The 26,650-nt window shown below is 45.4% G+C and overlaps 2 protein-coding genes across 2 annotated transcripts in view; one reads left to right on the top strand and one right to left on the bottom strand.

The window, feature by feature from the left end:
- The window catches only part of B73 (molybdopterin biosynthesis CNX1 protein / molybdenum cofactor biosynthesis enzyme CNX1 (CNX1)), a 157,207-nt gene that overhangs the window by 15,983 nt on the left and 114,574 nt on the right, over positions 1-26,650 (bottom strand). The window contains exons 8-9 of the mRNA XM_086493915.1: positions 10,234-10,338; positions 9,792-10,133 (exon numbers count right to left, since the gene is read on the bottom strand). Coding sequence (XP_086350041.1) covers positions 9,792-10,133; positions 10,234-10,338 — 447 coding nt within the window. The remainder of the gene's footprint in view (positions 1-9,791; positions 10,134-10,233; positions 10,339-26,650) is intronic.
- LOC147431305 (uncharacterized) lies at positions 13,438-25,950 on the top strand. Its single transcript, XM_086494512.1, has 2 exons — positions 13,438-14,557; positions 25,811-25,950. The coding sequence occupies exons 1-2, from the start codon at positions 13,438-13,440 to the stop codon at positions 25,948-25,950; spliced, it is 1,260 nt and encodes a 419-aa protein (XP_086350638.1).

Below are 26,650 nucleotides of genomic sequence, written 5' to 3' on the forward strand. Positions count from 1 at the left end.
CTTTTTGTATTAATCTATTGCAAAAGTACAAGCGAGTGGGAGGCTCTCACTCTCAGACTCTGCGTCCAGATGCTCTGAGAAGTGGGAGGCTTGCCCACTTATTTAAAGGTTTACAAGGGATGCCAAAAGCAAGGCCCCAAAAGCTGAAAATCAAAAGCTTTGTAAAAATAAAGCATCTTGTAACAAGCTGCTGACATGTCCACCTACTAAAGAACGGAGCTACCGGCCGAGGGGCCTAAACCCTAAGAAGAAGAAGTAATAGAAGAAGTGTCACAAAGTGATGACGTGGTTGCCCAACAACAGAAACCCTAACTGCTGAAACCCTAATTCTGGAAACCCTAACCCTAAAACCTGCAAACCCTAATTTTGCTGCCAGAAACCCTAAAACTGCAAAAACCCTCACCCTAACCCTAAGGGCGGCAGGGAGATTTCCGCGTTTTGCGCTGGCTGATGATGTGGCAGGCTGTACGGATTTCCGTAAATTATGCTGGCAGCTTTTGGCATTGCTTTTTGGACCAGAAGCTTTTGACTTTTAAAGGCTTTTTACTGTAACTGCTTTTCAGGCCAAGGGCCTTTAAATATGAGGCTAGGGCTCATTCTCTGGCATGCTTCCTGGAGAAGGTGCAGAGTCTGGAGTACCGGCTTGTAGTTTGATGATGCAATATAAAGAAATACCGAAAGGGGCGCCAACGTTTGGGGCCAATAGTCTCTGGGGTGGAATTCCGCCACTCAGTGTCGCATGTCGTCTCTCTCTCTTTCAGTTCAGTTGTTATTGAAGTGCTAAAAGTTTGTTCAGTCAGCTCTTTTCTATTGGCACGTGGTGCCCGTCTTCTGACACATGCTCAATCTTTTCTCTCACAAGGCTTGGTGGAAAAATAAAGCAAATCCCAAAAGCCTCAGTATAGATGGATTTCAGCCCTTACGTAGATAAAAGGCAGGGATTTTCCATACGCAACTGCCACGTCAGCATCCCGCCGAATGTGCCGCAAAATCCGGACAAGTCCATACAGCAGTGCCACGTCAGCAATTCGGTCAGCAGACAGCAGCCACGTCAACAGTCTGCATTTCCGGGGGTTCCCACAAGGCAGTCACTTCATCACTATCCTTGCCAGAGGGTGTGTGTGTGTGTACTGGGCAGCCATGTCACCAGTTTGTGACATTGCCTTCACAATGTACATGCTGCAAATATTGGCAAGAACGTAGCCGCAGACGCCAACTCATGAGACAGAGAGCGGCCGCGTGCGAGCGAGAGACAGAGAGAGAGAGAGACTCTCCTCCTCCAGGCTGCTGAGGCGCAGCCACGGGTCCCTTGGCCACCATGTGAGAGAGAGAGAGAGAGAGAGAGAGAGAGAGAGAGAGAGAGAGAGAGAGAGAGAGAGAGAGAGGATACGCTCATCACGCAGGACAGAACCAACGCGAGAGAGATCTATCTCTCTTTCTTTGCGCCTTCGCAATGGTGCACTCAATGTAAAATCTCTCTCTCTCTCTCTCTCTCTCTCTCTCTCTCTCTCTCTCTCTCTCTCTCTCTCTCTCTCTCTCTCTCTCTCTCTACTGGGCCGAGATTTTCTTTGAGAAGAGCAGCAGAGACTAGACTAACTAGAGCTGGTGCGGCTTTGGGAGGAATGGAGAGGATGTGTTCGCAGGTTCAGTCCCAGGAACCTAGGACAAAGTTATGGCTCTTTGATACTTTGGTTGCCTCTACTATGTTATATGGGGTGCAGGTTTGGGGACGTTCTATAGGCCAGGATGGTTGGAGGTGTATGGAGAAGCCCCTGGTATCTATGATCTCTCAGCTGATTAGAGCCAAGGCTTCCGTACCGCATGATATCATTCGAGCGGAATTAGCTGCCCCCCCTATGGAGATTGAGGCGCTTACCAGATCAGTCTCCTTTGTACACAAGGGTGGCTCTAGATCCTCCAGACAATTAGCTCTTAATGGGGATACATCATGCTGGTATGCACAGATGGCATCTTGGTTTCAGACACATGGTTTCACCATGGACAGGTTGCCTCCTTTTCAATACTCTCTACAGGCACCCTTGAGGTCTCTAACACGGGTAGAGATTAATAGACTTATTTGTCAAGATCTGATCCAGCTGGACACGAGGAGGACATGGATAGAGCCGTTATAGGTGTTGGGCACAAAGATGGCTTTCTATAGAGAGCATCTTCTCCACCTCACAGGGGATGGGTTTGTGATTAGACCTAGCTATATGGACACGCATCTTTCTCATGGTTTGCGTTGTGCCATTGGCCAAATACACACATCCTCACATCAGCTCGAGATTGAGACTGGCAGATTCAAAGGGACACCAACAGATAGCAGGATATGCCACTTATGCCATCTAGAGCTAGAGACAGAAGTACATTACATATGTCATTGCACAGTGTACTATGAGATACGAGGCCGTTTTCATTGTCTATTTAGAGAAGGTTTTGGGCCTCTATCTAGGGTCATGAGTTATGAGGATCAAAGATGTCTTGGGCTATATCTACTTGAGTTACACAGGCATAGCGAAACTTTATTGAGGAGAGCTAAAGAGAGACAACCCCAGAGACATATCACAGATTTCTTTCACTAGATATTGTACACCCAAAAGAATAGACAGAGGAGCAGCCAACAGTGGAGAGGTCTACCCACACTACTAGCATTCTCATAGACCGAGCATTGGAGCTAGGGAGATCTAGACGACCCCGATGGAGAAGAGGAGCTACAAAGTTTCAAAGGAGGCTATAGCAAAGGATTCGAGCCATACTCTTTCGTCGTCCAGAGTGCAGATGAAGATGAATCTCTACTCCCCTCCCATATTGTCTTCACATTGTACTGCTTAGTTTAGGATCTCGTAGTATTTATATTTTGTTATCCAAGTTTAATATATTTTGTTAATCTGACTTTGTATCAGTTACACCGCATTGCAACTTTCTGGTCTCATAGGTCACTTTGGCCTTTTGAAGACGTTAATATAACATTTCATTTCATTTCATTTCTCTCTCTCTCTCTCTCTCTCTCTCTCTCTCTCTCTCTCTCTCTCTCTCTCTCTCTCTCTCTCTCTCTCTCTCTCTCTCTCTCTCTCTCTCTCTCTCTCTCTCTCTCTCTCCACGTGCCACACCCCCCGCTTTTTGCCTCAAGGCCTCGCCGGATCTGGCATGATTTCGCTCAATCAGCCCACTTTCAAAAATTGGCATGACATATTTATAGGAAGAATGATAGTGTGAAGAAAGCATTTGCGCTAATGAATGCTTGCTCCGATTCACAAAGAGCTGACATGTGTCAAATTTCACAAATTATGAGTTTGTCATTGTCCCCTTCAGCTCCTCCTCCTGCATCGTCGCCGCGTGAGTATGAAGCTTCCTTTATCCACTGCTTTGTTTGTGATGCGAGACGCTCTTTCACTGACGTGGCCGTTCTCCAAAATTGCCACCTGGCATCCTGCTGCCACAGATTGCCCGTAGTGGCCTTGCAAGGCAATGGTTCAACATGGCCCCTGACGTGGCATCCAATGTCAAGATGTTGTGTTGCGTTGGCGACCTGTTCTTGGAAGCTAGTTGAATTTAAAATGACATGAGTATTTTCTTCAATATACCTTGCACTCGCATCAATTTGTCAAGGGTGTTGTGCATATTTGCTCGAAAATTGGCTTCGCTCGGTTTTCTTTGCTCTTTGATTGAAAAGCCTCGTTTTGAAGTGCCAAAAAGTATGTTCGGTCTGTTCTTTTCAATTGGCACATGGGGCCATCCCGTTACACTTACCACTGTCTCTCCGCATGTGGTTTTGGTGCTCATGACTACGGAGGCTTCCCATGACCCTATCAATTCTACACCTTGTGCTTCTATGCCCCAAAGCACAAAGTCTTTGTTAGTTGCTACCACTTGTGCCTGCCCAATACACAAATGGTGGGTAACCAAGGTGATACACCACATGTTCTAGAGTCAAATGGGCTTATGCATACGAATTCTACACCTCAAGCATCGATTTCATTGTAGTTTGCTCTACCATCAATCATTCCTTACCCTCAACATTCGACAATCTATGCTTCTCATTTTTGACAGCTTTCCTAGTTATCCTTTTCCAGCTTCACAAGCTCCACATTGTCACAAAGTGATGACGTCGCTGACTGAAGAGAGAAAGAAAGAAAGATTTTTAACATCTATGTGAGGCCGAAGTCGGCCTATGAGACAAATCAAGTACACATGTGTGCATGTCCTCCATCTATCGGAAAAGACAAAACTAGTACAGAATAAGGATAAGGATAAAACCTTGGTTTGTGATGGGATCTATGGGGGGAGGGGGGGGGGAATGGAGCTCTAGTACTAGGGGTGTGTGCATGTCTATACGCTCAAGTAGTACAACCATGAAAATGCATCAAGCTAGCTAGCTCCATCCTCTGTCAATAGGAGGGTGTAAAATTTGGTGCATAGGAGAATCGTGAGCAAGGGCTGCACGGATGAACGCAGCTAAGTGAGCCATCATCTGGGCTCGTCTCTCCTCCACCGCTCAACGTGCTTGGGTGGAGTCGTGGGGCCAGGCATCTAGTAACACGTGGGCGTCGTCTAGCCGGACTCGTCTTAGCCTGCTGGAGAGTCACTCCCCTCGGTGGATCTGGGAGTGGACGGGGTGTGGTCCTTTGGAAAAAATCTGTAAGCTGTGACTGTCTCCCCTCCTCCTCTGTCTCTGTAGGTGGCAGTAGGAGTGTATCTCTATGCCTCTGTATCTCCAGCAAGTAGCGCCCCAACTGTCTCTGATCTCGAGAGCGCATGATCTCGTGAGTGCATGATCTCGCGGAGGGTAGAATGTCCTATGAAGAGTGACTCATATCTGCCTCTAATATCATCATAAGCTCTGCATCTGCAAATAAAGTGCTCCTCACTCTCCACCTCCTCTACACATACTCAAAAGACTCTCTTCCCTAGGGATGTCATGAACATGTCCCACCTGTATCTCTAGCATGTGTGACAATACTCTGAGCTCGCCAATCGCCACTTGTGAGCTGTGTGGTATGTAGATGTCCATATTGTCACAAGATGGGCACCACGTGCCAATAGAAAAGAACAGATTGAACAGACTTTTAGCACTTCAATAACAACTGAACTGAAAGAGAGAGACGACACGAGACGCGGAGCGGGCGGAATTCCACCCCAAAGAGTATTGGCCCCAAACCTTGGCGCCCCTTTTGGTATTTCTTTATATTGCATCATCAAAGTACAAGCCAGTACTCCAGACTCTGCACCTTCTCCAGGAAGCATGCCCGAGAATGAGCCCTAACCTCATATTTAAAATTATAAAGGCCCTTGGCCTAAAAAGCAATTACAGTGAAAAGCCTTCAAAACTCAAAAGCTTCTGGTCCAAAAGCTGCCAGTGTAAATCACGAAAATCTGTACAGCCTACCACGTCATCAACCAGCACAAAATGCAGAAATCTCCTTGCTGCCCTTAGGGTTAGGGTTAGGGTTTTTGCAGTTTTAGGGTTTTTGGCAACAGAATTAAGGTTTGCAAGTTTTAGGGTTAGGGTTTCCAAAATTAGGGTTTGGAGGTTTTAGGGTTAGGGTTTTCTAGAATTAGGGTTTCAATAGTTAGGGTTTCTGGCAAAAATTAGGGTTAGGGTTTATGCTCTCAGGCAGCCACGTTATCACTTTGTGACAGTTTAGGCCCCTCGGCCACATCTGAAAGTTGGCTCCATTCTTTAGGCTTTGACACGTCAGCAATTTGTTACATCTCCCCTTCTTGAAAGAGAGTAATCGTCCGCGATTACAGCATATCTGCAAAACAACTCAAGTTAGCTCAAAAATTTCCGAGGGACAATGAGTTTGCTCTTTTGATCAAGGAGTTAGCTTCTACGGCCTTGGCAACAACTGAAGTTGTTGTGTGTGGAGTCTCGAAGACTGTCCAAATCCCAAACCAAAACGCGTACTGTAGGTATACTTGCTCCCTTGGCAACAACTGAAGCTGTTGTGCGCGGAGTATCCAAGACTATCCAAATCTCGAAACGAGTCGTGGATAGAAGCGGAAAGTACTTTCTCCTCAAGCCGGGATAGCAAACCAATATGAGCAGATCTACTTTCTCAACAAGAACATCAAAAGCTGGGGCGAAACCATGGCACCACCATTGTCGGAAATGAGCCATGACTGCTCGGATGGCCTACGAAATGACCTTAAAAGCCATCGCAGGAGTCTCAAACTCTATCTGGTAGTAACCACGCTCGAGAAGCTGAATGCCAATGATCTTTCCCACCTCTGCAAGAAGGCGGGCCCAGAGGAGGTTGCAGATGACAAAGGTGGCTCGAAGGCGCTGCACCTCTGCTGCAAGGCTCGCTTGCTCCGTCAACGATAGACCAAGTCCGATGGTGGGCTCTGCAAGGTTGGACGAGGGGGCTTCGTCTCAGTCCCTCTAGGACGGCCGTCCGTGTCTGTTTCTGTGGAGGAAGAGAACAACGGGTCAATGACAACGAGTGGAGACGAGAATATCGACAAGACTGTCTCTATATTGGCTGACAAATCCTTGCCTTGCTCAAGTGCATCACTTTGCTTGTCCCCTAGTGATCTCCTTGCTGATATTAAGTGTTTCTTATCTATCATCTTCGTCATCAACTGCTCTCTCTCCCACCTGCTTTCCCTAACCTTTGCTATAAGATGGTACCAATTGGCAGGCATTCTGAGATTGAGATTTACTATTGTAGTTGCTCCACATACATATTGCCGTTGGTGGTCTTCGCTAGTTTTGGCTCAGGGTATGCAATTGCAGAGTGAGCTATCTTTCAGAGGCTACTGTCATCCATTGTGAGGGGGGGGGGGGAACCAATACGTTACAAACTTGTGAATCTGGTACTGTTTCAGAGTACAAAAAAAAAAAGAGATACTAAAATGAATCTATAAGTGCTACTAGCTCGAACTGTGTGGGGTGTGTGTGATCACTGATATGATGGGTGCCCAATACAAGAGAGAGATACAATGGGTGATGAATCTGGTACCGTGTCTGAGTTTGGTACCGTGTCTGAGTGCTCGACTGAGGAGAGGAGCTTCACAGCATCGACGGAGACTACAACATAGGATTCGAGCCATACTATCTCGACATCTAGAGTACAGATGAGGATGGATTCATCGCCCATCGTATCAGTGAGCACACATACCCCACACAGTTCCAGCTGGCGTCTCGATCTCCCTAGCTCAAATGCTTGGTCAATGAGAGTACCGCCGGTGTGAGTATGAGCTGAGCTTTGCAGTGGTGACTGCTCCTCTATCTGTCCAGTGTTTGGTGTGAAGAAATCAGTAATCTGTCTCTGGGATTGTCTCTCTCTAGATCTATCTCTGAGTCTGTGTAACTCAAGTAGATACAAGCCAACACATCTCGAGTCTTGATACCTCATGACTTTGGAAAAGGGTCCGAAGCCTTCTCTAAATAGACAGTGGAAGCGACCCCGTATTTCGTAATACACTGTGCACTGACATATATAATGTGTCTCCGTTTCTGGCTCTGTATGGCATAGGCGGTTAATCTTGCTAGCTGCTGGTATCCCTTTGAATCCTACCAATCTCAATCTCAAGCTGGTGTGACGATGTCTATATCTGACCAATGGCACAACGTAACCCATGAGTGTATCCATATAGCTGGGTCGAATCACAAACCCATCCCCTGTGAGTTGGAAAGGATGCTCTCTATAGAAAGCCATCTTGGTGCCCAACTCCTGTGTCGGCTCTATCCATGTCCTCCTATTGTCCAATTGGGTCACGTCCTGGCGAATGAGGCTACTAATCTCCACCCGTGTAAGAGACAATGATGGCGCATCAAGGGAGTACTGAAAGGGAGGCAAGCTATCCATGTTGAAGCCATGTATCTGGAACCATGATGACATCTGTGCATACCAGCATGATGTGTCCCCCTGTAAAGCTAATTGTCTAGAGGACTCAAGGGCCAATGTAGAATATCTGTCTCTGGTAGTATCCCATAAGTTGTGCATAAATAAGACTCGTCTGGTAAGCGCCTCTATCTCCTAGGGGGGGCGCTGACTCTGCTCTAATGATCTCGTGTGGCATGGAGGCCTTGGCTCTAATCAATCAAGAGATCATACATACCAAGGGCCTCTCCATACCTCTCCACCCATCCTGACCCACAGGGGGTCCCCAAACCTGAACCCCATAGAGCATAGATGAAGCTACCAAGGTATCAAAGAGCCAAAGCTTTGTTCGGGGTTCCTTGAACTGAACCTGCGAACACATCCTCTCCAATCCTCCCAAGGCCGCACACGCTCTGGTTAGTCTAGTCTCTGCTGCTCTCTTCAAAGAAAACTTTGGCCCACTGAAGACTACCCCAAAATAAGTGCATGCATCTGTGTACTCCACAGTTCCTGACCATAAGTGAATGTAGGTGCTGATCTCTTGATCCACTGCAGTGTGGTATTAAACACCATAACCAAGACCAAGGTTTACACACAATCCACTATCCTCCGCAAAGCTATGTAATGCATCCTAGTGTGGCTGCATACCCTCCGGCGAGTCAAAGATCAACACAATACCGTCAGCTTATAACAACAATGGAATCCATGTCTCTGCCAGTTGGGCAGCTCTGTCACCCTCTCTGTCAATGTAATTAGAAACCACATCTATATACATACCAAATAGAGTAGGAGACAATGGATAGCCTTGTTTCACTCCAATACAGGAGTGAACTAAATTAGATATCCCCTCTGGAGTGCGTACATGTCCCACCACTAATCTGTATAGAGCCATGATCCCCCAAATCAACTCAATGGGCACTCCCATCTCTTGTAGTCTGTGCATCAATCTGGCTCTTGGCACCATGTCAAATGCTTTGCGGAAATCCATAAAGCTACAATATATCCGTCTCCCATGTGCCCTACCCTCCTCAATGATGGCTCTGAGTGTTAGAATATGGTCAAGAGTGGAGAAGCCTCTCCTAAAACCGGCTTGTCTCGCTGCTCGTATGCCCTCACTCTCTGCCCATCTGCTCAACTTATGGTCAAGGATAGATGGATGCAACCGTGCCAATGTGGGTCCAATCATGATAGTAAGGTAGTTTCCAGGCTCCGTAGGATCCCCTGCCTTCAAGATAGGCACAATAGTAGACAGTCTCCAAGTCTCAGGTAGACCCTCATACATGACACGATTGAAGAGAACTGCAAGAACCTCTGCCAGCATATCTCTAGCATGTATAAAGTAATCTGCTACTGGACCATCATGTGATCATATGGCCATTTTTACCATTTCAGTGGTAAAGAAGGTACTCGTAGATGGGCATGACTCGGGAGGATCTGGAAGGGGTGTCTGTCCAGGGACTGTATATAAGGATGTTGCATACTGACCCCACACATCAGGAGAAGTAATCACTGGGGGAGGGGAGTGCTCACTGAGAGAGAGAGAGAGAGAGAGAGAGAGAGAGAGAGAGAGAGAGCTTGAAGTCCAGCCTGATAAGGCCATCACCATCACGTTGTCCCTGTTGCACCTTTGAGCCCTCACGCTGCACATGACAACTTCTCTTTCATGCCATTCGTTATTTCTCTTGCCCCATAGCCTGTAGCTGCTATAGTGAATAGATGCATTACCTACCTGCTCCTCAGGTAGGTCATCACACACACACACACACACACACACACACACACACACACACACACACACACACACACACGGGGTTAAAAAAAACAAAACCTCCCAGCTACTGCACACCAGAAGAAGAGGTAATATAGTCTAACAAGTTTTACTTTTAACTCTGAACGCCCTTAAGCACTCTTTGACTGTTTAAAGATAAAATTGGATATCTGATGATTTCGACAATTATTTACCTGCGGTCAACTCCTTTCCCAGATGCAACTGTATCACTCACTGTTAAAATTGCCACCGTTGTTTGCATAGCAATTGTGTCCAATGTAGAAGTGTTCTGTTCACGATTTGCTGCCGCCATAGAATGAACTTGTTCAGTGCCAACCTGCATTGGCCCCTTCCCTGGCTCAGCACAGAGTGATGAATCCATTTGTGCATTGTGGATGTCTGCAATCAGAATTGCAGAAACAACACTCCCTGGAAAAATGGCTCCATCGCCCTGTGGAAGCTCGAGCAATGCATTTGCTGACCTCATGCTCAGCAATCGGCTACTTATTTGCCTACCTGTGCTTCTTGCAACAAAGCTATGCCAAAAGAAGACTTGTAAAATGCAACAAACTTCATTGAATAGTCAACACAATTGTGATCAATTTGAACCAAACAAAAGGGGTAAGAACTATTTACCAAGGAGAACTTTGTGTGCTGCTCTCATCCCATTGGACTATTGCTCGGTGATATTCTGGCCTTTGTGGGTCCAGCTTTAATGTTTCCTGGACTTTCACCAAAACTCTGAAAAAATGGACACACGGGAACAATACTTCAAACATGATACTACCCCATACACGAGATATACCTAGATGAATCCATGATAAGCCCAAATTCACCCTTAAAAGGAAAGTGCAAGGTATAGACTGTAGCAGGGCTACAGTGTCACTTTCACTGGATAGACAGTTGGACAGTTGGCCTGGTCTGGTTCACACTGGACGGACACTCTCGGCTGGGCAGTGACAAGTGGCATGGATACGGACGGTGGTCTAGTGGACATCGTGGCCAGGATACCACCAACTGACGGGACATTTATGAGCCGTTGGTGTCTCTTTATGGTGGTACACATGAGTAGTTGTTCGGGGTCATTATCATCATCTTCCATATATGGTCTAGTCGTCGTAGTCTAGTGGAGCGAGTCTTACATAGAGCACCTCTGCACCCACCCGGCACATCTAAGCCTCGACACCCCGATTGTACCTGTGAGTCCTGGGCTGGAGCTGAGTGTGTTGCCACGCCAGAGTCTGTATCAGTCTTTGAGATAGTCGAGTCATATGTTCGGGTCTGCTGTTGTGTCTTTGCGAGCTCTGTTGACGTCTATTGTTTCCTTTCTGTTCGGTCTGTTTGAGGGAGATTCAGTCTGTTTGAGTGAATTGTCACGCACATTGCACTGAGGACCACCCACTGTAGAGAGCACGACACGTTATCCGCGCTACAGGTGCTCTCATTTTGGCGACCACGATGGGATCTCAACTGAAGTCTCACTCTCTGTTGAGTACAAGTAAAGCAGCTAGCTGGCTTTTCTTCGTCTTGCCTATGCTGGTCTGGTCCAGTTTCACCCTAGACAGCTTAATCTAGCTGGTCTAGTCTCTCACCTTGCTGGTCTAGTCCTCTCTAGCCCTGGTCCACCCAGTCCTCGTCCTGGTCTAGTCCTCGTCCCTGGTCTAGTCCTTCTCGTCCTGGTCCAGGCCAGTTGGTTTAGTCACTCGCCTGGTCTAGTAGAGTCTAGTCCACTGTTCAACCAGGTGAAGGTCTTCTTGCCCAAAGCTTGGTTGGGGTGGTGGTTACTGCATGACACATACAAGGCGATCATTAGAGCGTCAAAGCGCACTACTGAGCCCCCAGAAGTACTACCACAGACGACGCCAACCTTTGGTACCCAGTAGAAGTATATTAACACCATCACACATACCTACACATACAGCTCCCTCCATTCCTTCAACCGGTTCTACATCCTCCAGGTCACCTTCTCCGGTAAGGCTCTCCCCCATTTTGTTACAGCAAGCTAGTGAGCAACAGGCTCAGGAGCAAGAGGCCATGGAGGAGCTCACAAGTGTTCTGACCAAGGTGAACATCAAGTTCCCTACCTTCAAGGGTCTCTCCACAGAGGATGCTGATGACCATGCTCGGAGGTTTGTTTCTCTTTGCAGAGGTCGTGGCCTCAATAGAGAAGATGCCTACCTTGTGCTCTTTCTGTCCACCTTGGATGGTCTTGCAAATAAATGGTACAGTCAGTTTGCTGAAAACCACTTTGCTACTTGGACTATGTTAAGACAGCAGTTCTATGAAGCTTTCTGACCAGGGGATTATCAAGAAAAGATTCTAGATGAGTTGGCCAACCTGTTGTTCCAGCCCAAGGAGAAATTTGCCGAGCTCATGACCAGAACAAAGTCCCTGGTCGCCAAGCTGCCTCAGCAACCAGGAGAATTTATGGTGAAGAAGTGGGTAGAGAAGGCTCTGCCTAAGACTTCTCAACAAAAGCTCAGAGAAAGTCTCCATCCTGAAGCCAGTCTGGAGGACTTTGTTGCTGCTGCTACTAGAATAGAGGGAGCTAGGAAGCTGTTCACTGACTCTCCTCAGGTAGAGACTGCCCCTGTACTCGTGGACAGTCCATCAGACCCCTTGACTTCTTTACGCAAGGAACTGGAAGCCCTAAAGTTACAGCGGGCCCTTCAGGAAGAGAGATCCTTCTCTCTTAGACAGGAGAAGCCCCCACATCAAGAGGCTTATGATCAACTTAAAAGAGAGCTAGAAGAGCTCAAGTCTCAGCAGGAGACTAAGGCTATGGTATGGTGTAGCTCATGTCGATCTCCAGGGCATCCTTCTCAGGACTGCCCACTTCGAGCTTACTGCCATTTCTGCGAGAAGCCTGGCCATGATGACAAAGAGTGCTATTATCTGAAGGGAATGCGGCAACTACAGCAGAGCCTCGCCCCCAACCTTCAACAAGGGTTGACACCTACATCCAACATGGTTTCACCCTATGGTCATCAACACCCTATGCCACCTCTGCTGACAACACCTCCTATGCAAGGTATGCACAACAACTTCGCATCTCCTAGTTTTTATCATGCTAATGCTCCCTCAACCCCTCAGAGCTTCTACACGTCACCCTCAAACTCCATGCAACAACCACCTCGTCTGCCGTTCCGTCCCTCCAATCGGCCCATTTTATGCTACAGATGTGGAGAGTATGGGCATTATTAGAGCAAATGCCCTCTGCCAGAAGGCTCTCCTCCGTGCCAACTTTGCCCTGAGGCTCAGGATCACTACACTAAGGATTGTCCAAAACAACGCGCCTCTACCTCTGCGAGCCCAAGTCAGAGCCAACCCGAATTCACCTTTCCCAAGATCAATTTGATAGCAGTTAGTACCAACCCCAAGCCACCACTTTCTGCCCATATGATTGCCTCTCAAGACAAGTTGCAGCTGGTAGAGGAGCCAGCTGGTGTCCTCACACGAGCTCAGAGGGCAGCCCTCGGCCTCAATCTTCCAGCAGGTACAGCCCTTTCCTCCCCAATGGCTACACCTCCTCCAGCAGCTGACATGCCATCCCCTAGTGCTAAGAAAGGATCTTTTACTATGCTCTCCGATATTGATGGGGCTTTCTTAGATGCAATTGCTAACTTACAAAAGATCAAGGAAACTGAGAAGACACTGATCCCAAGAGAAAAACCTACAGCAGAGACTATATTGAAGAATACCTTTCAGCAAGTGTCATTGTATGACATGCTTCGACTTGATGCAAATTTTTGAAGTGACACCATTGCCATCATTCAATCTCTGTACCTTGGTGCAGGGTCTAGTGGCGGGAACCTCCCAGTGCAGCCCTCCGAATCCTAAATGATATCCTATCCCGAAGCTTCACTTACTGATTACAGGAGTCCGCGTCTAACCATTTCTATTATGAGCCGCAAATTCTCAGGGGTCATAGTAGATGGTGGGTCGGGTATCAACCTGATGCCTGAATTCACTATGCTGGCATTGGGTCTCCAGCCCACTAGGCCTACCCCATTCATAGTGACTTTGGCCGACCAGAGGACTGTCTACCCCTCGGGCATTGTAGAAAAGGTGCCTCTGCAGGTTCAGGATTTCACATTCAACTTGGATTTTGTGGTGGTTCGCCTTCCCCAGGTAGAAGGCGGCTTCCCATTGCTTATTGGCAGACCCTGGCTACGACACACGAAAGTACTACATGATTGGGGAAACGATGCAATGTGGATACGAACCCCTGGCTCCCCAATGCAACCGATTCGCCTTGAAGGCGGAATGGATCCGGTGGTGCATCATAGTTCCCTGTCCATGGAGTCCAATCCCGAACTAGAACAACCTACTCTGCCGCATGGGTCAGATGAAGACCTGCTAGAATGGTTGGAAGCTACCCAATCTATGCCTTGTTATGGGGTATCTGTTCACTCTTTGCCTGAGAATACCCCACCTTCATCTTCCAAAGTTCTTACAGTAGCTGAGCCCAATGAGCCACCTCAGCCAATGGCAAGTGTAAAGGTCACAGAGATTGATCACTCATATGCTCCCTTTGTGGAAGTGATCAGAACGACAGCTGTCAAAAACAGTCTCTACACGCAATTGAAGCCTATGAAGTCTTTCCTCTTGATCTTGTGTGATGTATTGAAGGATTTATGGTTTGCTGCTTTTCCCAACTCACACTTGAATGGCTTTGTTTCCAGTCAATGGAAAGATATGGGGTGGCAAGGGACTGACCCATCCACAGATTTCAGGGGTGGAGGATTTATCTCTCTCGAGAATTTGTTGTTCTTCTCAAAACGATACCCGAAAACATTTCAACAACTGTTGTACAAGAAAGGAGGTAGAAGAGCAACGTGGGAGTATCCGTTCGCAGTTGCTGGTGTGAACATCACCTTTATGCTGATTCAAATGCTTGACCTTTGGTCAGGAAAGCCGAGGTCTTGGGCTGCAGTTGCTGTATTGTGTGGCATTCAAAGTTATGGATACTGTTGACCGCTGGGTCAACAACACAACATAACTCAAGTTTCGTACCAAAGTCTCATCTTTTGCGAGTTATGAAATGCTGCGGATTATGGCTATAAACGTCATTTGTAATGAGTAGTTATTCTAGTTTCAGAAGCCGGGGTGCAATGGCACTTCCAGATTGTAAATACAAAGCCATTTCACCCTTTCAACCCCATTTTTGGTTAAACCTATGGTAGCCTTAGTATATAAGGTACCTAGATCATTTTGTAAAAAGACTTTAATCATAATCAAAACTTAGCGCTGCCGTCTACTGTGTGTGAGAGAGAAAGAGAGTGAGTGTGAGCTTCATCCTCTCGCTACGCCCGGCTCGCTCAACACATTGGAGATCCGACTGCACCATTGTTGTAGGCTCGAGGAGAGCTACGCGACAACGCCAAGCATTCCACGCGAGACGAAGCGCACACGCTGACGCATCTACGAGCTATTTGTGGCCGTAAGTGTATCAAACGATGTCTGTTTTCTGCGTGCTAGTAGTCTATAGAATCGTGGCGACATAAGCTACGCATAGGTACTCATAAATTTCAGTTTCGGGCACTTTCAAAATTCTGCTCTGTCATCCTACGCGATTTCAGTTTCGGGCACTTTCAAAATTCTGCTCTGTCATCCTACGCGTTTTCTGCAGATGGGTTTAGAGTGAGGGTTTCGAGTGTAGAAGCTTAGGGACAGGTGTATCCTAGTGAGGGGATGGTGTTCCTTAAGTTTCGTATGAATCTGGCATAATTAGGTGAGTTACCTTCCGTATGTGTGTATGTGGTTAGGTGGTGTAGTTGAGGGCAGTGAGGTTCTTGATTGTGGTTTAGTTGGCCTTCCTGAGTGTTGTATGTGTAGGATGGTCTCAGCCTGACAAGCTTAAGAGATTTCCTAAGTGTGCCTATCGTGTCATATGTGTCCTCGATTGACATTATGTTGATCTAGGTAGTGTTTGCATGCACTTCATGGGTGTGTGAGTCGCTCCCCGTCCAACATTGGCGCCGTTGCCGGGGACACAAGGACCTAAGTAGGTTTCCTACTAACACTCGTGTGATGGTTTCTTGATTTAGTTTCGGCTAAAGAAAGCGTTTTTCTTAAGTGGATATGGAAGAGGATATTCCGTGATCAAAGTGGATAGCCAGGAAGCGTGTGTCTTGCCGAGGGTCTGTGACTAGATAGGTTTAGTTAGAATCTATGGATTAGAGTAGTTGTTGGTGGTCGAGTGATTTGTGAGGTGATAAAAGCGTTTACTAGTCCGTGTGTGGCAGTGAAGCGTTTTTCTACTCATAGATGCAAAACCCCATATGATTTGTAGGAGTAGCTTTAGGTAAGTGATCCGATTCTGATCTAGAGCTATTCATCACTGAATTATTTGCTAAAGTGCTTGATTGCATTTGAAATCATGGAAAAGTGTGCTTTTGAGGGTAAAAATGTATTAAACAAGCTTTTGTGGACATTTTTGTACGACTGACTGATGCTGTGCATATAAAAGAGCATTTGCAAGGGTTCTGTGAAGAAAACCTGCAATTCTGTAAACATAGACATCCTACGCGTAGGATGTCTGAAGGGGGTTCTGGAGACCACATTTGAAAATTCAGACTGCACCAGTGGGTTCAGAGGGTAGGTTTTACCCTAGTAACATATTGACTTGGGTGTTTTTCTCTATTTTTGTTGACCAAAAGCCAAAAGGCGGAGTCAGAAAACGTAAATTTCAGCAAAGGCTTAATTGAGTGATTTTTGCATGTTTTTGCAATTGTGAAGCATACTTGCACTTTCTGAGAGCATAAGGAAGCATCATGGACACTTTCTCAAAAAATCAGCAGTAGACATCCTACGCGTAGGATGTCTACAGGGTGATCTGGGCATTTTTTTGAAAATCTGAAGTTACCAGTATGTTCAGAGGGTAGGTTTTACCCTATTTTCACTTGGAAAGTGGAAATTTGACCATATCTTGACACGATAAGACCAAAAGACGAAAATTGCCAGACATCCTACCCAATTTGTGCCAAAGCATTATTTTGAGACCAAAACCATCATATGGCTGCATGAACATGTCTTGAATGATATATTGAGTGACCGAAAGGGGTTTCACCTCATTTGGGTGAGAAAATTGGGTTCAAAGCGGACTTTAGCACTTTTGACTGAAAAAAAAGGCAAGAATAGCTAATTTGGGACTTTTGAAATCCAAACCAAAATCTAAGCATACCACTGGGTTACTGACATCAAGGGGAAGCTGTGGGACAAGTCTGGGGTCAAACAGGCCAAAAAGACATCCTACGCGTAGGATGTCTTCTGTGTGATTTTGGACTCTAAACAAAATTCTGAGCATACCACAGTGATCAGCACCTTCAGGGGAGTCTGTGATTCAAATTTGGGGCAATTCTGAGCAGTTAGACATCCTACGCGTAGGATGTCTAAGGCATGATTTAGAGGCCAAATTCAAACTGTGGACATACCATGCTGTCATATAGCCTTAGGCAAGCCTCCTAGACAAATTTGGTCCAATTTGGAGTTGATTAGACTAGTGAGTTCATCAGAACAGACATCAGGCTTTTGGAACAGATTCTTGATCATTTGACCAACCTATAGGTGTCAGAATCAAAAAGTAAAAATAGCTGTGAGTTAAGCACATCAAGGGGAAGCTACAGTGCAAGTTTGAGCTAAAACAGAGCAAAAAGACATCCTACGTGTAGGATGTCTCCAGCTTGATTTAGGACTCCAAACCAATTTATGAGCACACCACTGTGATCAACACATCAAGGAGAAGTTGGGATGAAAATTTCAAGTCATTCTGAGCAAAAAGACATCCTACGCGTAGGATGTCTCAAGGCCATTTTTAGGTCCAAATCAACCTCTGAGCATACCATTGTGTTGCTAGACTCAAGGGGAGTCTCTGGACCAAATTTTGTTAAATTCTAAGCATATACACATCCTACGCGTAGGATGTCTCTAGGCCAGTTTTAGGATCCAACTGTAATTTTGACCATACAGAAGTGTTCACAGTGTCACAGAGATCCCAAATCTTTTTTCAAAATTGAATTTGGACTCATTTTGACCAGTCTAAACTGCATTTCACTGTTTTGGCCATAACTTTCACAAACGGTATCGGATTGGAAAAGTTTTTATATCAAAACGTAGCCTGAGAGCGGCTCTACAGATCTTAGAGCAAAACTTGAACTAAATGTATGCCTTCGGAAACCATTTTGTTCAATTTTGAAAAAAAACATCGTTTAAGGCCTCAAAATTCATCCGGAAGTCGGGGGTGTCTAAAAGCGACAATTTACGAGAATTGTGACGAAACGGTTGCGGTTTTGGACATAGTTTCGACTTTTCCCTAACCAAAGCACTTGAACACAGTGGACTAAGTCTACTTGAACCAAGCCAAAGCTCTTAAGCCCAGAAATCATGTCTACCCTAGATTCAAACGCAGCTTACACAAGCTTGAAGATCCCGACGATAGAGGAATACCCTCCCACAATGGATCTTCCAAACTTGCAATTGATAAAGACCCATCTTGTTGAGAGAGTTTGGATGATTGGTCATGAGAGTGAAGGACTATATAGATACATTGACGACAATGAGGTCAATCTTTATAGGTGCTCAGATCCATACCTAGAAGAGATAACGGATTACAAGCTCTTATATGTCTACACATATGGAGCATAGTTACCAGGAACGGGAAACCGGAACGGGAACGCGGAACGGGAAAGCCGAACAAAATGCCATTCCCTGTTACAGGTACTCACGTTTGAAACACGGAACGGGGATTCGGAACGGGATCTTGGAATGGGAACGGGGAACGGAGACCTGAAAACGGCCATTCCCTGTTACTATGATATGGAGTCGACTGTCAATGGAGATCTATAGTTGTCGACAAGTATGGACGAGAATACAGAGTTGTAGAAAGCACAAATCCACAGACTCTACTAGAAAGAGGTGGATATTTGGTCAATGAAGGACCACAAATGCCTCCACCAAACACGAGAATTCCTATAGGAACTCCAAGAAGAGAGCCACCAGGATTCCCTTCAAGAGCGATAACGAGAGAAGGATTGGGAGAGTCTCTGGTTAGACTTGTAGACAATCGACGAGTTAGACCATCCCAAGTCCAGAAATGGGTAAACAGAAAATACTCCGGAGATGAAGATCCGAGAGATCACGTAGCGGCTTTTAGAAGAGTGATTAGAGCAGAGGAAGTTTCAGATTTTGCGACACAGTTTGCGGGATTTGGATTGACTCTAGAAGATGATGCAGCTACATGGTTCAACTCGGTGAAAAAATGGGATTTTGAGACCCTAGATGAGCTGTTTGAGGAGTTTATTGAAGAATTATCGCCAAAAGCCATTGCTCACAACACGGTCTCGCAAATCCATAGATTCAAACAGAAAGAGAATGAATCATTACGCAAAACATCATTACGGCTCAAGAGATATGTTAAGCTCTGTCCGAGAGCGGAATTACCTACGCAAGCACGACTGATGCTGATCTTTATCCAGGGAATGAGACATGCGGGCCTTCAGAAGGATCTGCATATGATAAGGAGGATGACGCTAAACGAGTTGATCAAAGAAGCTCTTTATCTAGTGGATAACTGTGAGGCATACAAAGAAACGGACTTAAAGAGTCAAGGAGATGACACATCCTCTCAGCACAGTGTTTCACAGATAAGTGAGTCAATTGCCAAGCCAACGGCACCTATTGATCAAGAAAAACTTATCGACGACTTGGTCAAGAGGTTGATTCCTCTTGTAAGGTTCAATTCGGGAGAGCCGAAGTGGTGTGAAATTGAGAGAAAATGGATGAACCATACAGGGGAAGAGTGCTATTATAGCATGGAAAATGCTAGGGAGAGGTATGTACAATCTGTTCCAAAAGCACCTACTCCACCTAGATACATTACGGGGAATGCGCCAGGACCAGTAGGAGTTTTAAGGCCACAGCTTGTCTTAGGACAACCTCCGCTGCTAGGTGCTAGAATGCCGGTAGACATGAGATACATGCCAATGATGGAAGCATCAAATAAACCAACGCCAGTACCAGCTACAATGTGGTATAGCAACCAAAGTGAGTACTACCCTTCGGATCAACAAAATGTGAGAGAAACACATGGAGTGGTGAGGCCAGTACAACCTCCACCTCCTCGGTTTCAGTCGAAAGAAAGAAGGTATGAAATGGACGAAAGGACATTGCGATTCATTGCAAATAGCGGCTTATCTAGGTCAAAGCTTGCTTATAGCCAAGAGGAAATGCTAAAAGAATCTCCTCAACCAGAGACAGATTGTCACAAAAGTCGTGACAACCACTTGGTCAAACAATGTCCTCATACGGAGATCACTGAAGTAAATGCCTATTGTCTTGAGTGTGGCATCACTCACTTGATCCCCGATTGCCCGAAAAAACCAAACCAAATCAGGAAAATCATGACAAATGTATCGGGGATTGTTCAGCTACCTAGTAGCTCAGAAAATGAAAATGTTGTACCAGTTCAAGTGGTTACGAGAGCACAAGCTCAAAAGAAAGCTGATGAGAATCCAGAGACAAAGAAAACGAAAAGTGACACGAGTCCAAAGACAGATGATGGACCAAAGACAGACGTACCTAGTCAGAAAACCAAGAGCAAACGAAATAGTTGGAAAGCTAGAAAGACTAAGATGAAAACACGCAAGGAACGAGAGAAAAAATCCCTAGCTGAGAAGCTTACCGAAGCTTAGGAGAAGATAAAACAACATGAGGAAAAGGAGGCACCTTCTCTTACACAGATGGTTAAACCTCTAGAAGAACCATCCACGGATGAGAAACCGAGAAGTGCTAGTTCAGGAGGATCTGTGTTGGCAGAGAAGGTTAATGAGGCATTAGATGCCCTCTTGAAAGCCTATGATGTGAAGCTCAAAAACAACCAAACCCAAGAACAAAGGTGGATGACATATCCCTATGCGGAACTAGAAAAGCACAGGTTTGAAATGTGCCAGAAAATGATTCAAATAGCCCAAGATTTACTAGAACCACCAGTTGCAAAACCTGAGGACGTGATCCGTGTCATGCCTACACAAGTAATCCCACCAAACCAGGAACTAAAAGAGCCAGATTCTAGTCATGAGCATAGACCAAACCTCAAAGACCCAGCATTAGAACCAAGGATAGTACTGAATACCACGGATAACTCTTCCGAGGGATTTCACCAAGCTATACTTGAGGATTGTAAAGAGATAGATGGTCTTGACGAATTGTGGAAACAAGTCAGAGAGGCCAATGAAGCCGATGACCTAAGAAGACAAGTAGACAAGACTAGTGATGAACGAGGAGTGTTTCTATCACCAATAGAGGAATTTGAGACTGGATCTCAAATAAATCTAGACGTGCGATCGTATTGGGGCGACAAAGGATCTATACAATCTATGGATAGTCAACCCCATTCGCTACGAACACTACCGTCCTACATGGGAGAGTACGAGACCAAGTCAGATGTGGTTGTAGTCCCATCACAGAGACTGTCTCCCAACAAGGCCATTGATTCAAAGGGGCTAGTAGATATTCTATCTACCCCAGTCACCTGTACAATAATGTTAGCCGAGTTGCTCAGCATAAGACCAAACATGTGGGCTAATGTGGGTAAATGTCTAGAGAAATTTGGTGTAAAAACCCCAATGACTCAAATCGAGGAAGGCATCAAAGAGCTTGAAATGCCTCAACTAAATACTAGGCCAGTGCCATTAAACAAGGTAGGCGAGTATTACTAGGAAAAAGATGGAAACACCACCCTTCCTATGGAATTCAATCGTGTAAAAACCATGGCAATCCTTGACAGTGGAGCTGGTGTGGCCATTGCAATCAAAGAGGTTTGGAAAAAATGGAGAAAATCTGCCTTGATATCCACACGAATGACCCTGCAGCTTGCAGACGGACACAAGGAAAAGCCCCTAGGACTGCTAGAAAAAGTACTTGTTACTTCTTGTGGCATTGAATATGAACACACTTTTGTTGTTGTTGACTTTGGCAAGAAGAACAACTATGACATCATTCTGGGAAGACCATTCATGCGACAATTGAAAATGGTCCAAGATTGGGGTTATGACCATATATACCTGAGACATATGGAAACCATAACAAAGATAAACTTGAGGGAACATAGCTATAGGGATGTGACGAGAACACCGGTTGAGGAGTTTGATTCCGCCACAGTAGCAGGATCAGAACTTCCAGCTTGGCTAGGTAAGCCTAAAGCACTGTGGATGTGTGGAGCTTCACAATGTGGTAGCTTGAAACTTGAGGAATGTATCCTAGAGCGGGTTAGAGGATAAGGACTATATCCCAGAACCATTTCCTGAAGAAGAGTTAGAGCCTTTTGGATGGGAACACATCTTGGCTACTCTGGACGTGTGCCCCGTGGAGGATGCTCCCACAACAAAGTTTTGTGATGAAAATGGATATGATGTCGTTTCTTATTTTGCAGTGAGTGTAATCCAGGAAAACGAAGAGAACCAAACATCAACAAGCTCTCGAAATAAGGAGCAAACAAAGAAATGTGGAGAATCAAACGATGAAGAAGACGACGAGTTCTATGACTCTGTAGAACACTTCGAGCTTCAAGAAGATCAACGACCCGGGAATCAATGTCATCGCTACACGAATAAAGTGCATCAAAAGTGGATTCCAAAGTCCTCAATGAAGACACAGCCACCACAAGCATCCTCATACATGGCTCCTAATAAGGATGCAAAGACTCAACTACTAGGAGGAATACGACTAGAGCAACGAGCTAACAATGCTCTAATCAATGGGCTAGAAAAGTCCTCCAAGAAACTACCACCCACGAGCAAACAGACAGTAACTTTCCACTACCAGCCAAAAAATCAAGGAAAAGTACAGGAAGTCAATCTTGTTGAGGATAGTAGCGATAGTGATGAATCTTACGACATCCCCTATCATCAACTCAGGCCATCACTATCACCAACCCCTTCAGCAACAACCATGACAGGTCAAAAGAACAAGACAACAAGTCAAAGCCAAAAAGCTCGACAAATCTGGATACCAAAAAGCCAGATCGGCCAAAAACAAATATGGATCAAGAAGACAAAGATCTCTAATGACAAATCACAAGATCCAACACCAAAACAAAAACAAGGAAAGCGTGCACGAACGGGTAAGAATATCATAAAATCACAAGCTTTCACAACTCAGGTTTGGGCTCCAAAGAAGTTGATTCAAGCACAAAAAAGTCAGGAATTCATTTGGATTCCAAAACAACCACAATATCAACTTTCAAAGCCTGAATCCCGTCCCCAACCAAGCGTACAAGGGCTGAAGCAAAGACCACTGTCGACTCACACAACAAAAAGGTGGATCCCAAAGAAGTCTCTTCAAACACAAACGAAGCACGGGCAAGTATGGGTTCCCGAACGAGAGCCAGCAACAAAACAGCCAATAATCGCAAAGAAATGGGTCCCACAGAAGAACAACAAAACTGTTGTTAGTGCATCGCCGCTTGAATTCTTACAATTCTTCCTACGATTACAGTACAGTTAGAAGAGAGCAAGTCGCTTCAATCAAGCAACGATACAGGAGCTTCAAAGACCATTACATTGCTTAGAATAGGAAGCCTCGCCAACAAATGCCAATAAGCAAATTGCTTATACCCACATCTTGCACAACATAAATCTTTTCCATGCATTGACTGTGTATGCATAATAGGGCTACATTACAAGGCCTGCATAGGCACAACTTTTAATTGCCCAAGTACAACACATACCCTTTGCGATACCCTGTCGTAAAGGATGACTCCAAATAGGAAGGGGGGAGGCATTTTGAATGCGGACCTAACATTATGACTATTAGAGGGCAATGTTTTGTGAGATGCATTGAATTTTTGCGTTTTATTGTGATAAATTTTTTGACGAAATTTAGAGTATATGCCCTCATAGTAGTATTACAGAGGAGTATGGGACAAAATCCATATATGAGCCCCTAGGGACATGTGTATAGTGTACATAGCATTTAGATTTCTATTTGAATGATTTTTCTTTTATTGAGTTGTTTTAAAGATTTTCTTTGTTTATTATTAAGAAAAAATTAAAAAAATCCATAATCCACATGAAGAAAAGACTAACGAGAGGCCTGAGCACTACAAAGCGAAGAAGGTACAGGAAAACGATGAAACTTCACGACGTATGTCTGAGCAGCCACTACAACAGCCGAAGAACTTGTCACAAAGCAGTGTCAACTTCCAACCGACAAGTCATACAAGTCAGAGTCGCGTAGCTAAGCCACAAAATGAGTGAGGTGCTAGTACCAAAGCTTCAAGTAATATTCTCTGTGGTCTAAGCGTCTTAGCTATTCTAGGTACTGCTCAAGCTGGAAGAGTGGAGCATATTTACGTTGTGTCGCTCATGCTGGTATAGGTGAGCTAAAGAGTCGAAGTCTAAGTACTTAAGTCTGGTGAAGTGAAGGAGAAGGAGAAGTACTTAAGTCTGGTGAAGTGAAGGAGAAGGTCCAAAAGACACTCACGTACTGAGCACAGTGAGATACGAGTGGAGAAACTTCTACATCGAAAACCCTTCTTGGAAAGGTGGAAGCTATTGAGACATCTTTTGATGTCACACGTGCTACATTTATTCCTCGAAACACCCATCATCTCCTTCTTTCACATTGCATGCTTTTGTTGATAAAATTTCTCATATGCATATAGAGTGTCCCATAATTGGCACTTGCATCAGGCACTCTTTCCGTGTTTCACCCAAGCACTCACCCTTCATGAATATGTACTTCACGTTCAACTGCTCAACTCCAATAAGAGCCTATACCAAAGGCATTTTTTTCCCACCGGGTTTTTTTCCCTTTGGTCATCTAGGTTTTAGACCCTAATCTAAAGACACCTATCACCATCCTCTTGTACATATTCCTTCTACATCAACAATAAGGAAATGCTACTCAAATCAATTGACCAATGAATTGGAGCACCAATTTCAGATCATAGCATACTTCTCCTCAATGGCGAGTCGAAGAATGGCCTACAATGACAAAGCTGCAGACAACACTAACAACATGATTGCACAGGAACAAAGAAGTCCCCAATGAAGAAGAGCAAACATAAAAGTAATCAGAGGATCTCAAAAGATGAACGGTTATGATGATCGATGTCCGCTCTAATGGATCATAGTTCTTGTTGTGCTTCGACAAAGATACAAGCAGTGCAACAGATGAAGCCAAAATGACAGCAAAGACCACATCGCCATCGACAATCAGGTCATGTCGGAGACGACATGAACGTGAAAGGGGGGAATGTTGACCGCTGGGTCAACAACACAACATAACTCAAGTTTCGTACCAAAGTCTCATCTTTTGCGAGTTATGAATTGCTGCGGATTATGGCTATAAACGTCATTTGTAATGAGTAGTTATTCTAGTTTCAGAAGCCGGGGTGCAATGGCACTTCCAGATTGTAAATACAAAGCCATTTCACCCTTTCAACCCCATTTTTGGTTAAACCTAAGGTAGCCTTAGTATATAAGGTACTTAGGTCATTTTGTAAAAAGACTTTAATCATAATCAAAACTTAGCGCTGCCGTCTACTGTGTGTGAGAGAGAAAGAGAGTGAGCGTGAGCTTCATCCTCTCGCTACGCCCGGCTCGCTCAACACATTGGAGATCCGACTGCACCATTGTTGTAGGCTCGAGGAGAGCTACGCGACAACGCCAAGCATTCCACGCGAGACGAAGCGCACACACCAACGCATCTACGAGCTATTTGTGGCCGTAAGTGTATCAAACGATGTCTGTTTTCTGCGTGCTAGTAGTCTATAGAATCGTGGCGACATAAGCTACGCATAGGTACTCATAAATTTCAGTTTCGGGCACTTTCAAAATTCTGCTCTGTCATCCTCCGCGTTTTCTGCAAATGGGTTTAGAGTGAGGGTTTCGAGTGTAGAAGCTTAGGGACAGGTGTATCCTAGTGAGGGGATGGTGTTCCTTAAGTTTCGACGAATCTGGCATGATTAGGTGAGTTACCTTCCGTATGTGTGTATGTGGTTAGGTGGTGTAGTTGAGGGCAGTGAGGTTCTTGATTGTGGTTTAGTTGGCCTTCCTGAGTGTTGTATGTGTAGGATGGTCTCAGCCTGACAAGCTTAAGAGATTTCCTCCGTGTGCCTATCGTGTCATCTGTGTCCTCGATTGACATTATGTTGATCTAGGTAGTGTTTGCATGCACTTCATGGGTGTGTGAGTCGCTCCCCGTCCAACAGATACTTTGTGGCTTGCCATGCGTGCTTCATACACGGAGTTCAATGTAGTGATGAAGGCTACACGTGGGCAGCTTGAACATGAGATGGCAATGGAGTCGGTAAGTCGAATTGAAGACATGCCTTCATACACACTACACTAGATAGCTACATTCAAATATCGACTGGTCAGTATTTGATCATGTTTTAGCAAGTAGAAGCTTCAAACCAAGGTCCTTTTAGTTGTGTGATGGAATGCATGTTCAAGTGTTTGAACCTGGTTTTCCTTTCATGCTAATTAGCCACTAGTCTAGATCACCCTCTCGCCCCAGCCCACCCCCTCTTGCCCCTATCCACTGGTCTCGCCCCAGCCCAATTTGGCTCGCCCCTATCCAATCTACCTGGATTCGCCCCTATCCAATTGTCTCGCCCCAGCCCAGTTAGGATTTGCCCCAGCCCAACCCTCTCGCCCCTACCTCAAGGCTCGCTCCTATCCACCCTATCGCGCCTCAGCCCACCCCCCTCGCCCCTGCTGCCCTGCTGGGCCTCGCCCTGCTGCAAGCCTTATCCCTCGCCCTGGCCTTGCTACTGCTGGCTCGCCCCTTGCCCCTCGCCCAATTCCCTTGTCCCAATTTCGGCCTCGCCTCGTCGGCCCAAAAAATTTATTTATAAAATTATTATTTTTTAATTTAAAAAAGTTGTTAAAAGTAGTATCCTTAGAGCGTAGTCGCACCATGGGTTAGTAGGGTTAGTGTTTACTAAAAATATGCATTTCCATGTCCTACTAGCACTTGGAATAAGCTATCTTTTATGTTTGGAAGCTTCTCCTTAAAAAGAAACTTGCCCTCTCCAATCAAATTTACC

The sequence above is a fragment of the Adiantum capillus-veneris genome, chromosome 21, assembly GCF_014529385.1.
Source record: "Adiantum capillus-veneris isolate H3 chromosome 21, ASM1452938v2, whole genome shotgun sequence".
Classification (NCBI taxonomy): Eukaryota; Viridiplantae; Streptophyta; class Polypodiopsida; order Polypodiales; family Pteridaceae; genus Adiantum; species Adiantum capillus-veneris.